Here is an 18,747-nt window from a genome sequence, read left to right on the forward strand (position 1 = left end):
AGTCAATTAAATGGATGCATTGGTTATATTCTCTTTTCATGGTCTTGATTTAACCTTGTAAATACTTAAAAACTAACATATAAAAAGTTGAAAATATTAGTTTGTTTTTTTTTTCTAATTGAAACTGCTAAAAAATAAAATTTCCCCAGGCCTAGAATATTATTATGGCCAGTATAATTTCAACTCAGTTTCTGTGTCTCTTCATTTCACTGTCATATAAAGAAGGTTGATTATATTCAGACCTGCTCCCAAACAGTGTTACTCCTCAGAGACTGTTAGGCCCACAAAGATTGTCATATAAGAAGGTATTGTAACCCATGGTCCTGGTTTGTTTGGCTCAGTCTTTGTTTAAATCTGTTGTGCTTGTATAATTTATTAATAGCACCTCCTTTCATGCTCAAGTGTCCTAGTTTGAAGGATGAATTACATGGTCATCCCAATTAAAGGGTTAGTCTGTAACATTTGGTTAATTTGAAAAATTTATTCCTCAGTACCTACTATAATTGAAGTTTTCCTGTTTAAGTGATGAAGGCGAATTTGTTTATCGTACAGGAAAGCTGATGTTGCTGGCACTCTGAATATACAAAACAAAACATGTAATATTTATGGCATTTGTTAATTTTTGGTTATGAATAGTAGATCATGGGAGAGCCAAACATGAAAGACTAGCTCAGAATCCCTTGGGGTCCCCTCTTAATCCCTGGCTGCCTCTGGCCTTTTATTCCCAAAGCTCTCCTACTCGTTTGCTTATTTAAGCTTTGATGTTAAGTGGCCAAGACCTGTTCTGTTTCTTTGGGTTCTTGACGATATTAGACTTGCCTGGCCATCTTTCCCCCTTTCTTGTCTTACAGAATAAGTATAAGAGTTTTTTCATTTTTATCATTTTTCTGTTAATCACTATGGGGAAACAAGTCAGGATATTAGAGGGGTGAAAAGTAACAAATGTTGGGAATGTGCAGAATTTTCATAAATCATACAATGTTTTCAAAAGCAACAGATCCCGATCTTTATTTCCTAAGGCTGTATCATCATTGACACCCTGTTTTAGTGAGATTGTCTCAGAAAGGTGATCTTTCTGATTTTAATATGGTTCTAGGTGTATCTCAAGGATTGTTCAAATCTTACTCAGGGCCCTTCTGGACTGTTATGACCCAAGTCCCAGCTGGCCAGTATTTCTTGCTTGAACCATTGCAGTAACCTCTTTGATTATCTCTGCTTCTCATCTCACCTTTTTACTCTTGAAATTTTTCATGTAGCAGTCATAGGGATCTGTTTTTAGATGAATACCTGATTTCAGCCTTCCCTTGGTATAGCGCTCATTATAATGGCACACCTTTGCAATTAGAATAAAATCTGAAACTCTGTACCGTAATCTGTAAGGCCACACAGTCAGGCCCTTGCTTGCCTTTTTCTTACTTCATTTCTACCACTTCTAACTTTTGTTCACTTTTGTCCAATGACACTGGCTTTCATTGTGATTCATAGGAATGCCATGATTTTTCCTGTCTGTGGGCTTTCTGTACTTTCTGCCTTCTTGGTCCCTTCTTCAGATCATGTGGCTGACTTGTCATTCAGAGCCCAGTCTAAGAAGTCATTCCTAATCACCCAATCCAAAGTTGTTGTTTGAGTGCTCTACCCAAATACTTACATTTTCTGATATCTTTTGTTTGTTTAATTGTTTACTTGTATCTTTGTATCCTTAGAATATAAGAATGATGGGAGCCAGGGACCTGTGGTACCTGGCATAGAGGAGGTAATCATTAAATACTAGCTGAATGAATGGTGGGATTTTTTGTTTCTGGCAAAGCTGCTTCTTAACTTTTGCTTTAATGAAGACCTTCTGCGTGGGATTTTTAAAAATCTTTTTCTATAGACAGATCTGTTTTCTTTCTCTTAACAGAACTGTGAGAAACTGGGTGAGCTGCTATTATGTGAGGCTCAGTGCTGTGGGGCTTTCCACCTGGAGTGCCTTGGATTAACTGAAATGCCCAGAGGAAAATTTATCTGCAATGAATGTCGCACAGGTAAAGTAGTTAGAGAAAGGTCTTCTTCCAAGGAAGGTTTGAGTTTCAAGTTTTCTAGGAAAAAAATCATTTATTGGAGACACTTTTTTTGTGGCAATACTGGGCTAATTCCTGCAGACATAGAGATAGGTGCTCTGTGGTCTTTGCCTTCAAAAAACTCAAGTGAATAATGAATGTATAGTATAATATAGTGCAAAAAGTGTTGTTGTGAATGTTAAAGTGCTGTGTGAATGAAGATGCACCAGTGCTACAGAGGAAGATATCTGAGTTTGGTTTTAAGAGAGAAATAGAAATTGGTGTGTGGAGGGGAAGGATAGAAGGTCCAGTAAAGAAAGTATGAAATATTTGGGGAACAGGAAGCATATAGGTCAGTATGTTTGGAGTTTAAGATATTTTAGGGAAGAGGTGAGGCATAGGTAGTGACGAGGAGGACTTCTGGGTTACTGATGATATTTTATGTTTCTTGATCTGAGTGGTGATCAAGAAATGTGTTCACTTCATGATTATTTGTGAACTTAGAGTGTGTGCACTTTTCTGTGTATATTATACATCAGTAAAACTGTTTAGCAAAAAAAAGAGAGCTAATTCGTGAGAGTTACAATATACGGATTGGGTCAGAAACTAGGAATGGTCAGGTGAGACCAGCCTGTAAAGCACCTCACAGCTGTGCTAAGGAGATTGCTGTTTTTTCAGCATTATGAATGGGTGTTACAGTATGAAAGTAGTAAAGAAATTAGGGTTGACAGTAAAGATTTTATGCTCATAAGTCATTAAAACCGTAGGTGTGCATGATGCTGCCCAAAGAGAAAACGTCTGTAGAGTGAGAAGAGGGCTAATGACACTACTGGGGGATACCCACTTAAAAGGGGCTACTGGAGGGTGAGGAGGAGCTGCTCAAGAAAGAATGTCTGTGAAGCCATTGGAATGGGGTGTCATCAGCAGAGGCAGATGGGGCAAACAGACCAAGGAGGTTCTAGAGTGAAAAGAGGATCTATTGTATTTGGCAGTGAGAGAATGCCTTACTAAACCAGACTGAAAGATGAATGGGTAGCAGTATACACTATTTCTTACAGAAGCTTGACTTCAGTGGAAAAGGGAGCAGTAGCTGAAGGGAGGATGTTAGAGGGTCAGGAGGAAGAACATCTTGAGTAGGATGAAGGTTAAGAATTGTGTAGGGAAATAAATTTCCATAACAGGAGGGGGAATAACTGGAGTACAGTCACAGAGACAGGAGAGGATAGGCTTGAAGAGATAAAAAGATTAAAAGGGAATGTACCATGTAATTGTGAGGGAGATGAACACTGAAGTTTTTCCTTGGCTTGGTGAGAATGGTGGAAAAAGGTAATTGTTTATAACCTGAAGGGAAGAGTGTAGGCTTAGACTAGCCCCTGTGGGAAATAAGAGATGAAATTAACTTGTGTCTGTAAATAGATGGCCATGTCAGATTGAGTTATTTCATCTTTCTGCTACCACTTTCAGCAGTGTAGGAACAAAAGGTGGAAGACAAGATAGTTGTGGGGTTATTTTGCCTTCTACACACGTTGGGCTTTTGATCATTATGTGCCATATGGTGTCCCGGCCCTGTAAATAAATTTAGAAACAAATTTTAGATATGTGCATATCTCTGTTGCCCTAATTTTCTTAGATCTTCTTCTTCTTTTTTTAAAAAAATTTTTTTTAACTTCTTATTTTATATTTGAGTATAGTTGATTAACAATGTTGTGTTATATCAGTTGTACAGCAGTGATTCAGTTATACATATACATGTATCTATTCTTTTTCAAATTTTAAATATAGCAGTGAGTACAGTGTCAATCCCAAACTCCCTAACTATCCCTCCCCCCAACTCTTCCCTCCTGGTAACCATAAGTTCCTTCTTTAAGTCTGTGAGTCTGTTTCTGTTTTGTAAATAAGTTCATTTGTATCATTTTTTTTAGATTCCGCATATAAGCGTTATCATATGATATTTGTCTTTCTCTGTCTGACTTCACTCAGTATGACAATTTCTAGGTCCATCCATGTTGCTGCAAATGGCATTATTTCATTCTTTTTAATGGCTGAGTAATATTCCATTGTATATATGTACCACATCTTCTTTATCCATTCTTCTGTTGATGGACATTTAGGTTGCTTCCATGTCTTGGCTATCACTGCTAGTGCTGCAGTGAAGATTGGGGTGCATGTATACTTTCAGACCTTGTTTTCTCCAGAAACATGCCCAGGAGTGGGATTGCAGGATGATATGGTGGTTCTAGTTTTAGTTTTTAAGGAACCTTTGTATTGTTCTCCATAGTGGCTGTACCAATTTACATTCCCACCAACAGTGTAGGAGGGTTCCCTTCTCTCCACACCCTCTCCAGCATTTATTGTTTGTGGATTTTTTGATGATAACCATTTAGAGAAATCTTCTTGCCTTTTGTACCAGTGATCCAGTTTTGCTAGTCTCATCTTTATTATGATGTGGTATTCTCTGAACCAGGCTAATCTGAGGCAGACCTATTTTTTAAAAAAAATCAACTTAGGGCTTCCCTGGTGGCGCAGTGGTTGAGAATCTGCCTGCCAATGCGGGGCACACGGGTTCGGGCCCTGGTCTGGGAGGATCCCACGTGCCGTGGAGCGGCTGGGCCCGTGAGCCACAATTGCTGAGCCTGCGCGTCTGGAGCCTGTGCTCCGCGGCGGGAGGGGCCGCGATAGTGAGGGGCCCGCGCGCCGCGATGAAGAGTGGCCCCCACTTGCCGCGACTGGAGAGAGCCCTCGCACAGAAACGAAGACCCAACACAGCCAAAAAATTAAAAAAAAAAAAATCAACTTAATTAAAGGGTAATTTGCCTACTCTAAATGTACCCCTTTTAATGTATGTTTTGATAGGTTTCAATAAAATGTATACACCCACACCAGAAAGTTCCCTTGTGATCAGACCCAGTCAGTCTTTTTTGCACCTCACCCCTTCATCCCCATCATCAATTTCAGGTTAAACAGTGATCTGCTTTCTGTTAGAGCACATTAGATTTACCTTTTTTTTAGAGTTTGTGTCTAGCTCAGCATAATGTTTTTGAGACTCATCTGTGTTGATGTGTGTATCAGTAATTCATTCTCTTTCTTAAAACAGCTTTATTGAGGTGTAATTGATATACAGTAAACTACACAAAGTGTACACTTTGATGACGTTTTGGTGTGTGTGTGTGTGTACATACACCTTTGAAACCATCACTCAGCATAGTTACTTTGAGATCAAACAACATTGTTGCAGGTATTGAGAATTCATTCTTTTTATTGCCAAGTGGTATTCCATTGTATGGATATAAGAGTTTGTTTATCCACTCATCTATTGATGTACATTTGGATAGTTCTCAGGTTCGGCTATTATAAATAAAGCACTGTGTATCCTTTGTATGGATACACTTTCTTTTCTGTTGTGTCAATATCTAACAGCAGAATGGCTGCATATGGTAGGCTTAACTTTTTAAGGAACATCCAAAGTGCTTGTACCATTTTATATTTCCATCAACAGTGTGTGAGAGTTTTAATTCTGCCACATCTTCATCAACATTTGGTATTGTCAGTCTTTTTAATTTTAGCCATTCTGACAGATGTGTAGTGGTATTTTATTGTGGTTTTAATGTGCATTTCACTAATGATGAATGATGTTGCACATCTTTTTATGTGCTTATTTTTCTTATGTGCTTATTTTTCTTTATGTGCTTATTTTTCTGTCTTTGAGGAAGAGTGTTCAAAATTTTCTTTTAATTTGGGTTTTTTCCCCCCCTATAAATTTATTTATTTATTTATGGCTGTGTTGGGTCTTCGTTGCTGTGCATGGGCTTTCTCTAGTTGGCGAGCGGGGGCTACTCACTCTTCATTGCGGTGTGCGGGCTTCTCATTGTGGTGTTTTCTCTTGTTGCGGAGCACGGGCTCTAGGCGCGTGGGCTTCAGTAGTTGTGGCTCGCGGGCTCTAGAGTGCAGGCTCAGTAGTTTTGGTGCATGGGCTTAGCTGCTCCGCGGCATGTGGGATCTTCCCGGACCAGCGCTCGAACCCGTGTCCCCTGCATTGGCAGACGCATTCTTAACCACTGCACCACCAGGGAAGTCCTGGGTTGTTTTCTTACTCTTGAGTTTTAAGAGTTCTTTATATGTATTCTGGCTACAAGTCCTTTATCAGATATATACTTTCCAAATTATTCTCCCAATCTGTGGCTTGTTTTTTAATTTTCTTAATGGTATCTTTTGAAGAGCAGAAGTTTTTAATTTTGATGAAGTCTAGTTTATCAAATTTTTTTTAATGGTCTTTCTTAAGCAAGAAATCTTGCTTAACCCAATGTCACAAAGATTTTGTTTTCTTCTGAAAATTTTTTAATTTTAGGTTTCACATTTAGGTCTGTGATCTATATTGAATTAAGTTTTATATATTATGTGAGGTAAAGAGAGGTTATTATTTTTGAGGGTAGAAAATTTTACCCTAGTTTTAGTAAAGATGTATAGAGTAAGAATAAAGGAGTCATTTCTTATTTCTTCTGGGTCACCCTGTTTTCCTATAGTAGGATGACCACACCATAATTTAGGCTACTCCAGTTAAGTATTGGCTGCCAGTTATTCAGTATCAGGCAGTAGATTGCTTCTTTTCAAATACTTATTTTAAATTTTTTTCTAAAATTATTAGTTGGTGATCTCACTGTTTATAAAGATGAGGTGGATTATTTTACTGTGTTCCTATTTCCAGCAGGTGCCAAAGGCAGGATTCGTGTTCAGGTCTGTCTGTTTCTCAAGCCTGGGCTCTTTCCTTTACATTGTTTTGCTTCCCAGCGAGAGGTAGATTTTTTTTTTTTCTCTTAAACTTTTTATTACAGAAATCGTCAGACATATACAGAAGTAGAGAGAACAGTATAAAGAATCTCAACATATTCATCACTTAGCTTCAGTAGTTAATCAACTTCTTGCCTCATTTTACTCATATAGTTCAAAATATATGTAACTAGCATATTTTTTTAACACTTTAAAAATATATATCCATTGTATACAGTGACTCCTATGTGTCCTCAACTACCCAGTCCCACTTTCAAATTTTCCCACTTTGTCTCAAAATATATTGTTTTATAGTGTTTTGAATCAAGATCCAAATAATGTCCCTGTATTGTATTTTTTAATAAAAAAATTCATCTCTTAAACTTCTCTTAATCTACAGCAGTACTATTCCCCTCACCCAATTTTTTTTGTTTTTTTACAACAAAATATGTTTTATTTAACCCAGTATATTCAAAATATGTCAGCATATAATTAATATGAAAATGACTGAAATTTTTTACATTCTTTTTTATGTGCTAGGTCTTCAAACTCCAACGTGTATTGACACTGACTACACATCTCAATTTAGACTAGTGCCATTTTAAGTGCTCAGTATCCAAGTGTGGTTTCCCTACTGGGCCTGTGCTAAATCAAACCTTACTTGTCACCCCTACATGACAAACCTTATTGCTGGATCCCAATAACTGCACATATTTGAGGGACCCCTCACCCAATTTTTTAATGTTCTTTATTTCTTGAGACAATGGTCATTTGTCTGCCAAGTTTTCTACATTCTAAATTTGGCTGATTGCATCCTTGAGGTGTCCCTTTAACTTGTTCCTCTGTCCTCCGTATTTCCTGGAAACTTGTAGTTAGATCTAGAGGCTGGATCAGGTCAAGTCAATTTTCCTTTGGCAAGAATACTTTGTGGGGGATGTCTACTTCCTATAGCATCACATCAGCAAGCATGTATTAAATTTCCCACTTAATAGTGATATTAAGATTGTTCAGTAGGTTCGTGTTGTCATACTGATCAGTCTATTATAATGTTCTTCACTATGATATTGTGATTTTTAATAAATATATATTTGGTCTTTGTCCAGTTTCTGGCACAGAGCTCCTGAAACCCTTGAAATTTCCTAAGTGATGAGGGCTATAAAGATGTATGTCTTTTTTTATGTTAATGAGAGATGACTTTTGGAACTAGCTAAGGATGGAAGCTGGTTGCCAGGAGAACCAACCATGTGATTAGAGGGTTCCATCTCCCCCTGGCCTTTTTGGAGGGGAGAGTGCTGGAGGTTGGATTAGTCCTCAATTACCAGTGATTTAATCAATCATGCCTATGTAATGTGGCCTCCATTAAAACCCAAAAGGATGGGGTTTGGAGAGCTTCTGGGTTGGTGAACACATGGAGATTAGGGGAGAGTGGCGTGCTTGGAGAGGCCCTGGAAGCTCTGAGCTCTTTCCCCATACCTTACTCTATGCATTTCTTTTAACTAGCTGTTCCTGAACTACATCATTTTTTTAGTAAACTGATGATCTAGTAAGTAAAGTGTTTCTCTGAGTTCTGTGACCCACTCTTGCAAGTTAATTGAACCCAACCTCTGATTTATAGCCAGTTGGTCAGAAGTACAAATGACAAGCTTGACTTACAACTGGTAAGGGTTGGGGTGGGAGGCAGTCTTGTGGCACTGAACCCTTACTTAATCTGTGGGATCTGATATTATCTCCAAGTAGATAGTGTCAGAATTGAGTTGAATTGTAGGATACCAGCTGGTATCAGAGAATTGCTTTGTGGTGTGGGCACCCTCCACCCCCACCCCATGTTGGAATTTGGTGCAGAATTGTGTACTCACTAACTTTTCACCTAATGGTTTAGCATTGAGTGAATTCTTGAGTTAGTATTAATTTGTTTCTTCCTGTTTCCTAGGAATACATACCTGTTTTGTATGCAAGCAGAGTGGGGAAGATGTTAAAAGGTGCCTTCTGCCCTTATGTGGAAAGTTTTACCATGAAGAGTGTGTCCAGAGATATCCACCCACTGTCTTGCAGAACAAGGGCTTCCGGTGCTCCCTCCACATATGTATAACCTGCCATGCTGCTAATCCAGCCAGTGTTTCCGCATCTAAAGGTACGGGTTTCTTGTGTAGACCAATCTAATTATAGAACCTCGGTCTCATTGGCAGTGGATGTTTCAGATGCTATCTGGCATATCTCTTCATAGCCTCTAGCTTTTTTCAGAGTACCAGCATTTTATGTGAGAGATAAGAGAGTAATGGACAAATTTAGCAGTCACCACATTTTTACATGTGCTTTATGCAACCCCCGGCATTATGTAGTAGTTTTAAATATTTGGAATTCATGTGACATTTAGTTTGAAAAGGTGTTCTGCTGGACATCTTGTTTTGTTTTGCTCTGTTCTGCGCCACGCCATGTGGCTTGTGAGATCTTAGTTCTCCAAACAGGGATTGAACCCGCGCCCTCTGCAGTGAAAGCACAGCATCCTAACCACTGGACCACCAGGGACTTCCCTCTGCTGGATGTCTTCCTTCATCAGAATAAAGTGTATTCTTCTTCTGTGGGCCCTTATATGTATGGTTATCAAATGTGATATCACTCAGACGTGCATATAGGGCAGAACTGAGGTTTTTGTTTTGTGCTGATTTGTTTTATTTTTTAAAATGGAAATTCCTATCCAGAAAATTTTTTCCTGCTTCATGGTGAGCTTGAGAGCTGAGGTTTCCAAAACTATTATGTGGGTGCAGATAAAGTCAAGTTTCTAAATCCATTCCCAGTGAGAAAGCAATCATTTCTTTCTTTTTCTTTTTTTTAAAAATAAATTTATTGATTTTATTTATTTATTTTATTTTTGGCTGCATTGGGTCTTCGTTGCTGCGTGCAGGCTTTCTCTAGTTGCGGCGAGCGGGGGCTACTCTTCCTTGCGGTGTGCAGGCTTCTCATTGCAGTGGCTTCTCTTGTTGTGGAGCACGGGGTGTAGGCGCATGGGCTAAGTAGTTGTGCGCAGGGACTTAGTGGCTCCTCAGCATGTGGGATCTTCCCAGACCAGGGCTCGAACCCCTGTCCCCTGCATTGGCAGGCGGATTCTATCTATCTATCTATTTATCTATCTATCTATTTCTGCGTTGGGTCTTTGTTGCTGCGTGTGGGCTTTCTCTAGTTGTGGCGAGCGGGGGCTGCTCTTCATTGTGGTGCGTGAGCTTCTCATTGCGGTGGCTTCTCTTACTGCGGAGCACAGGCTCTAGGCGCACACAGGCTTCAGTAGTTGTGGCACGCAGGCTCAGTAGTTGTGGCATGTGGGCTCTAGAGAGCAAGCTCAGTAGTTGTGGCGCACGGGCTTAGTTGCTCTGCAGCAAGGGGGGTCTTCCCGGACCAAGGCCTGACCTCTTGTCCCCTGCATTGGCAGGTGGATTCTTAACCACTGCGTCACTAGGGAAGCCCCAATCATTTCTTTCTGCTCAGTACTAGTGGGTCTCTTACTGATTTCTCTGAAAGCCAAATATTGTATCTCTACTATTAAATGCTTGTATGCCCAAAGAACCCACTTCTCCCAAAGGGGATTGGGCAAGAAAAATGTGGCAGTTTTGACTTTTCTTTTAATCAGACTGGTGATATCTTCTGTAAGATGATTTCCTGGCACTATAGGTCTTGTCAGTCTTAAGTACAGTAACATGCTTGATCAAAATTGCAGCTTAACCATCAGCTACCTTCTCCTTTTCAGTTGCTATTGTAGGTAGCATTGGGGTGGTTTGGTAGTGGTTTTTAGTTGGTAAAGTATGTTAGAGGATACATCTCATGGGGGGTGGAGGTAGAGGGGTTTATTCATTCATCTAAAAGGCTTTAAGAATCACAGAGTACCAGCCAAGGAAAGCAAGCATTAGTGAGTGTTTCTCCCATCTGGTCTTTTAATCTGATTGTACACACACACCACCCCCCACCCCCACCCCCACTGTTTCGTCTGCAGCTGATTCCGTTTTCCAGTCAGGACAGTGGTTTGAGTAAGGCTTATTCTTGTTGAGATAGACTCACTGTTGTGGGATCGGACTCCTTAAGGCCATTTATCATATAGTTCCCATCTGAGCTTTTCTTAGGGAATTGGGTGTTTAAGGTCTCTTGATCTAGTAGTGCTTCCATTTGTTTATGGCATTTTCCCAGTGCTAGCAAATAAACTTGAATAACTCACATCGTTTTTATGTTTAATCCCTTTTTCTTTTGTCTCTCCCTGGTTTTTCTGCTTTTCTTATTTTTAGGTCGACTGATGCGCTGTGTCCGCTGCCCAGTGGCATACCATGCCAATGACTTTTGCCTGGCTGCTGGGTCAAAGATCCTTGCATCCAATAGCATCATCTGCCCTAATCACTTTACCCCCAGACGTGGCTGCCGAAATCATGAGCATGTTAATGTTAGCTGGTGTTTTGTATGCTCAGAAGGTAAGACATGACTTCTTGATGTATGGATAGTCTAAAAAGAGATGAATGCGCAGTATTTTAATTGAAACAAAAGTATAGTTTTCTTCACATTGCCATTAGAAGAAATACTGGGAAGTGATGTCCTTAATTATTGATAACATAACAGGACAGTGGTTTTGTTCCCCAATAGAGAGGGTTTTATTTTTGTTATTTTGAATAATGATTTAATTTTAACAAAATGATAAACAACTGAAGCAATTTAAAGAAAAGAGAAAGGAAACAAAATTGTTCTTAGAAAATGGGGGAATGTGGTCAAATGGTACAAACTTCCAGTTATAAGATGAATAAATTTGGGGGATGTAATACACAGCATGGTGACTATAGTTAACAATACTGTATTGTATATTTGAAAGTTGCTGTGAGAGTAGATCTTCAAAGTTCTCTCTCTCTCTCTCTCTCTCACACACACACACACACACACACACACACACACACAGCCCTTAAAATTGTAACTATGTGAGTTGTTGAATATGTTACCTAATCTTATTGTGGTGATCACTTCACAGTACATACACATATCAAGTACATATATGTTGTACACTTTAAGTTTACACAATATTATATGTTAATTATATCTCAATAAAGCTGGGGAAAAAAGTAAAAAATAAACTGGAGGTAAAAAATAAAATAAGAAAGAAATTTCGAAAACCCTAAATAACCCCAAGTCCTACATCAGAAAAAACCATTGCTTAATATTAAGTGGTAATACTCCAGACATATGTGCATATAAGCAGATAGAAGGGGTAGATATCTGGATAGGAACAAGTCTAGAAGATGCTGTTATCAGGTAATTGTGTGTGGTTTTTCTAAAATCAATTTTATATTAGTTTAAAGGGAATAAACAAAGTGAAAGTAAAAGAATTTATGAACTTCTGTTAAATATTTCCTCACTGTAAGGGATAATAGTTCCTACAAGGTCTTCAGTGGAGGACAAATAAATTTTATGTCTTTATCTGTATCTCCCCCCTCTCCAACCCCTACTTAAAACATACTTCTCCTAATTTAGAGCAAAGTAAATATTATCCTTCTTAAACATTTTCTTTCCTTTCCATTCCTCACAGCCTGATTTTTGCTGTTTTGTTAAGTGGAGGATTTAGTACTCCACCAGTCTATTTACTGTGGTGCTTGTAGTTCTGAATTCCTTATTTAAATTTTTCTCTTGGTTGGCTGAACTTCTGAGAAACACCCACAGGTCCTACATTTCTCTGCTTGAGACTGTTCTTCATTTGCCTCTGTTCTAGAAGCACACATTGGGTTACTATAAGATTTTAGACTGCTTGTTCTTTTTCCGAAACTTTTGTGGACATTGCTCCCCTGTTTTCTAGTGTTGAGGGTGACACCAGTTCTCTTATACAGTTTTTTCATTTCCTTTTCAAATTGACTAAATTTTGTTGATTAGTAATTTGGGGGAAACAATTTCCTTGACTTTTCTGTTTTTTAAGATCTACTTATTGGTGATGCAATTTCACGAAAATTTGGCTGGTTATGAACATTCCGAAGGACTAATTTTAAAAAGAGTCAACATGTGTAATTGAATTAGCATCCCTTTTGATATACTAAATAGTTCTAAAGCCATAAAGGAAGTTTTATGACTCCTTTATATGATTGAAAATGGTCAATCGGGACTTTTTTGTTGTTGTTGCTGTTGTTGCTCTTAAGATTTATGTAACATGACTAGAGTTTGCATCAGGACATAGTTGTAATCCTCAAACTATGGTACTAATATAGAATAAGTAAAATAGAGTATTAAGTGCAATCATGTGGGTGGGATTTTGATGTAGTTAGGGATGTTTTAGTGCACAAAGTACTGTGCTGTTTTTGGTTTTAGATATGTTAGCTTTGTGATTCTCCTGTATCATACATTCTTTTTTGCTTTTATAATACCTGTTCCTTATAAAACTGTGGTGAACACTGCTGCCTGTTTATCATTATACCACCTGTCTTTTGTTTAGAAGAAAGTTAAAGACAATTTTGATATTTAATAGCATTTAAATACAACATTCTATATAATTCTGCTCTTAGAATGAAAATAGATGTCTGGGAGGCTGAAATGTAGGCTCTAAAAATTTTACATGTTTTATGAAGATGGGGAGATGAAACAGTTTCAGCATTAGACTGGTTTTCATTCCATAGTGGAATGAGATGGTTTCAGAGTAGAGGTTCCTTTGTCTTGGCAGTCCTAACTTGTGGCATAATAATGGATACTCATAATGAAAACTTAGTCTCCAAGAAAACTTAGTAGCTGCAGCAGTGACTCTCAGAATGTGATCTATCAGTCTTTGGGAAGTGGAGAAGATCCAGAGACCCTTCAGGAGCCTCCATGAGATCATAACTCTTTTCATAATAATACCAAGATGTTACTTGCCTTTTTTCTTTGTTGACATTTGCACAGATGGTGCAAAGCCAATAGTGAGTAAAACTGCTAGCACCTTAGTGCAAATCAAGGTGATGGCTCTAAACTGTGCAAGTAATAGCAGTCATTGAATTCTGTGTCACCACACACTTGCAATAAAAACATGGACGTTTCACATAACAATGTCCTCGATTTTAAAAAGTAAGTAAAATGTATTAAATCTCAACTGTCATGTGAACATTGTTTTAATATTCAGTGTGATAAAATGGGAAGTATACATAAAGCAGTTCTGTTGCATACTGGTGGTTATCTTAAGTTAAAGCACTCGTGCAATTGAGTTGCAATCTGAACTGGCTGCCTTGTTCATGGAACACCATTTTTCGGCTTAAATATTACTAAAAATGTAAATCAACTATACTCCAATAAAAATAAATTAATTTAAAAAATTACTAAAAAACTATGGCTCTTCATACTTGGATATTTGTCAGACATTTCTTGAAAATGTATAAAAAGGAGCCTGTCAATTCAAGGAAAAACAACTGGCAAATTGTTGCCAATGATAAAATTTGAGTTCTTAAGTAAAAATTAGAATTTTGGAAAACTGTCATCTACCCACCCTGAGCTTAACTGCTTCCTAGTATTTACTGATGAAATCACGGGGATATTAATAAATGTGACATTTTTGTATTACATAACGAAATAGATCAACATTTGGAAGATTACCAGACTCAGCAAACCAATATTTTCCACATGAACAATGCATGATGTTAAAAACCATGCATATGTAAAAGATCCATTCAAAGTGCAAGACAGATTAAAGAATTTTAATGTAATAGTTACATTAGTAACTATTAGTAACATATCAATAGTATATTGATACAGTTTCAGATTAGACACTGCAAGTAAGGTTTACCCTGTGAGGTTTTAGTGTATAGTATCAAAGAATATGTAGTTATTGAACAGGTTATTAAAATATTCCTTTTTCCAACTGTTTATCTATGAGAGACCAGATTTTCTTCATATACATCAACCAGACAACATTTTACAACAGATTTAAGTAAAAATATTTGCAAAAAAATATGGTCACTCTGACACTGGTCAGAATGGCCATCATCAAAAAGTCGGCAAATAACAAGTGCTGAAGAGGGTGTGGAGAAAAGGGAACCCTCCTACACTTGGTAGGAATGTAAATTGGTGCAGCCACTATGGAGAACAGTATGGAGGTTCCTTAAAAAAACTAAAAATAAAGTTACCATATGATCCAGCAATCCCACTCCTGGGCACATGTCCAAAAAAGATGAAAATTCTAATTCAGAAAGATACATGCACCCCAGTGTTCATAGCACTATTTACAATAGCCAAGATGTGGAAGCAACTTAAGTGTCCATCAACAGATGAATGGAGAAGGAAGGTGTGTGTGTGTGTGTGTGTGTGTGTGTGTGTGTGTGTGTGTGTGTGTGTGTGTGTATACGTACACACACACACAATGGAATATTACTCAGCCATAAAAAATAATGAATAATGCCATTTGCAGCAACATGGATAGACCTAGAGATAGATTATCATACTAAGTGAAGTCAGTCAGTCAGAGAAAGACAAATATCATATGATATCACTAATACGGGGAGTCTAAAAAAATGATACAAATGAGCCTGTTTACAAAACAGAAATAGACTCACAGACATAGAAAACAATCTTATGGTTACCAAAGGGGAAAGGGAGGGAAGGGATAAACTGGGAATTTTGGATTAACAGGTACACATATATGAAATAGATAAACAACAAGTTCCTACTGTATATCACAGGGAACTATATTCAGTATTTTGTAATAACCTATAATGGAAAAGAATCTGATAAAGAATACATATGTGTGTGTGTGTGTGTGTGTGTGTGTGTGTGTATGTATAAGTGAATCACTTTGCTGTACCCCTGAAATACTCTAAATCAACTACACTTCAATTTAAAAGAAAGAACAAAAATAAAATGTAAAACACTGAGCTTATTAAAAAACGTTCATTTTGGAAAATATAGTTATTCATAAAAATGTGATTTATGTTAACATAATAGATTTATTGTTACTTTTAAATGAATTAATCAATATTTTTAGCCCATAAAAACAAAAGTTCTCTGGGAATCTCCTTATTTTTCAAAACTATAAAGTGTTCGTGAGGCCAAAAAGCCTAAGAACTGTTGATCCCACTATTTAGGATTATCCTGCTGTTAGAAGACAAGGAAAGAGTAGAGTCTTGGGACATTTGTTTGTTCATGTAAAGGAGAAAACTGAAGGTAGTTATCAGAGTCTTACAGTAATAGTATGGTAAATCGCTAAATTGAAAATAATCGGTTCCTAGAATTCAACAATATGTTTAAACTCTATTTTCTCTTACTGTTTTCTACCAAATGTCACCTTTTCATCTTTTGGTTTCTTATGATGGTTCATGTGGTTTTCCCTCTTTCGTCTTCCTGTCTTTCTCCTATATGTTTCCTTTACTCCCACCAGACAGACCCTCCTGCCTGCCTCCCACTCATCACCCAGACTAATCCTGTCAGTTTCTTTCTTCATATTCTCCCTTAGCTCATCCCATTATGTCCTTCCCTGCAAAACTGTTGTGCTTGCCACCATTGACCGTTCTTCACTGGTTATTCTTCTGTCCAGATTTCTTTTCATGCCTTCTTTGAAGGCCTAATTCAAATGCCTTATTGTACATGACATATTTCTAGTTGTCATGAATGTCAGCTTAGTAAAAGGAAGATTTTTCTACCAAGGCCATGTAGTTGGCAAATTGTTATTAATCAAATTTTGACTCAGCAGATAACTAAGCATAGAGAGGAATGTTGTAGAAGGTATCCCATTATTGAGGCAGTCACTTATGTGACTCTGTGTCACTCTAGGTCCCATGCGAAGATTGTTTACCTCATCCACAAAATGCACAAGAATAGCAAAATATGACTTTGAAAGCATAGAGTACAGGCTATATGTATTGAGTAAACAAGTTCTTGGAACTTGTAGCAACAGACCTTCTTCCCAAATGAAACCTCACTCTGAATCTGAGATGTACAACACAGGTAAAAGGAGAGCTTCTCTAGTTGAAGCAGGAGTTGGGTCTCAAAAACACATCCCTGTCCCCAACAAAAAAACACCACAAAGCTTGTTTTAAGAGCCTGCTCTCGATTATTGAGAAAAAGAAAAGGCACGGTAGAAATCGTTTAAGGATGGGGTGTCAGAAAATTAAGTTTTTGGTAGGTTTTTATGAGGAAGGAGAAGCACAGTGAAACCAAGAAGATGGACATGAGTATATACCTTGCTTATGACTTTATCCCTCCCTATCTCTTCAGGGTGAAACTTGGAATTACGTGCTTGAGTCTAGCATGTTTGAAGCATGCTCATTTCTGGCATAAGATAAATAAGGCATTTATTGTATTCCTTAAATGTGAAACCTCTTTACCTGAAATTCTTTATTATCTGCAACCATGAAGATTTCAGATTCAGATATGTAAATTGAGGCACTTTGAGTAAAAATCTTTTAAGAAGTGAAAATTCATCATCACTGCAATACATGTAATTAATCTGGTATCCGAAAACTTGGATGGAGAGGGTAGATCTTATACCTAGCTGAAGTTTAGGCTACAAAGAACATTAGTACCTGTGATTTTTGTCACCAGTAAATTTTGTTGTACATATCTTGAAGTCTTGTTTCTAATCATTACTACTGCTACATCATCTTATTTGTGCATTACAAGGAAACATATATAACTCTAATCTCTCGTTCTAACATTCTGAGCATTTTAATATAATCTACGTTCTTTTGTGTATTATGTTTATGCATTTATAAATGTTATTCTGCAGAGGGCCCTTAGGTGTTGTGAGAGTGCCATACAAAAAAGATTAAAATGTAATTTAAAAAGAGGGAAGGAACTGGCCTTGTGGCGACTACTTACGTGTCAGACACTACTACGCAATTTATTTGCTTATTTAGTTCTCAAACAGGTGTGATTATTGTTCATTGCAGAAAATACCTTACCACTGAAGAAATTAAAACTCAGCAAAGAAAGTGAATTCCCCAAAGCCATATGATCTTAGAGCTCAAGTCTGACATCAGTTAAAGCTTGTGCTCTTTATACTCTGGCATTGTGTATCATTGATACTCTCTTTAGAGTGTGTTGTCTCTTAATGAAGAGGAAGAAGTGTGTGTGGGGTGTGTGTGTGTGTGTACATATATGACTTTTAGAGGTTTACTTCTGCCCTCATTGCCCTAACCTAATTTTGTCAATAAGGGTAAAATCTGACAAACCCCCAGGGGTGGGGTTCAAGTACATTGGAGAGGGAATACTCTTGTAGAAAAGTCTTTCTGAATAATTAAATTACTAAGCCCTTGGCTGGGAGATAAATAATTGGTTAGGAGCTGAGCAAGAGCTGTTTCAGCTGGATCCTTATATGCAGCCTTGTGATGCTAGTGCCAGATTTTTTGATTCCCACAGGAGGCAGCCTTCTGTGCTGTGATTCTTGCCCTGCTGCTTTTCATCGTGAATGCCTGAACATTGATATCCCTGAAGGAAACTGGTATTGCAATGACTGTAAGGCAGGCAAAAAGCCACATTACAGGGAAATTGTCTGGGTAAAAGTTGGACGATACAGGTAAGTAAGCATGAAGGAGACTGGCACTTAGTTCTTTTACCAGCCTCTGTTTCTTGTGCTTAACTTTTTTAAAAAAATGGTCTGATTAAACAAGGTTCACCCCCTCCCCCATTAATTTTCCACTATAGAAGAAAAAGACTTTGCTTTATGTTTTGCAATTATAGGAATAATATATATCCTCTGTAGGAACTTTATGAATGAAAACAAACCCATAATCTCACAAACAAGGAAGATACATCACTAACATTTTGGCATATTTACTTGCAGACACACCAATACATGCACCTTCAACATAATTAATTAGCCTTATCGTTGTTTGTACCCAGTTTTGTTTCTTGCTTTTTCTTTTTTAAATTATTTTTATTGGATACGGAATGTACAAAAAATATTATAACATGCTTGATTTTAAAGAAACACTTGTGTATGTACCTCCCAGTTTAAAAAAACAGTACTTTACTGGCACCTTGT

At 37.7% G+C, this 18,747-nt stretch overlaps 1 protein-coding gene across 14 annotated transcripts in view; it reads left to right on the forward strand.

Moving 5' to 3' along the window:
- The window catches only part of NSD1 (nuclear receptor binding SET domain protein 1), a 135,239-nt gene that overhangs the window by 95,265 nt on the left and 21,227 nt on the right, over positions 1-18,747 (forward strand). For all 14 annotated transcript variants that reach the window (XR_014241400.1, XM_082380496.1, XM_082380497.1 and 11 more), the window contains 4 exons: positions 1,901-2,024; positions 8,734-8,934; positions 11,072-11,251; positions 18,123-18,279. Coding sequence is in view for 13 of the 14 variants with exons in the window: in XM_082380496.1 (XP_082236622.1) it covers positions 1,901-2,024; positions 8,734-8,934; positions 11,072-11,251; positions 18,123-18,279 (662 nt within the window). In the remaining variant the exon portion in view is untranslated. The remainder of the gene's footprint in view (positions 1-1,900; positions 2,025-8,733; positions 8,935-11,071; positions 11,252-18,122; positions 18,280-18,747) is intronic.

This window comes from Balaenoptera borealis (genome assembly GCF_965194805.1).
Source record: "Balaenoptera borealis genome assembly, chromosome: 2".
Classification (NCBI taxonomy): domain Eukaryota; kingdom Metazoa; phylum Chordata; class Mammalia; order Artiodactyla; family Balaenopteridae; genus Balaenoptera; species Balaenoptera borealis.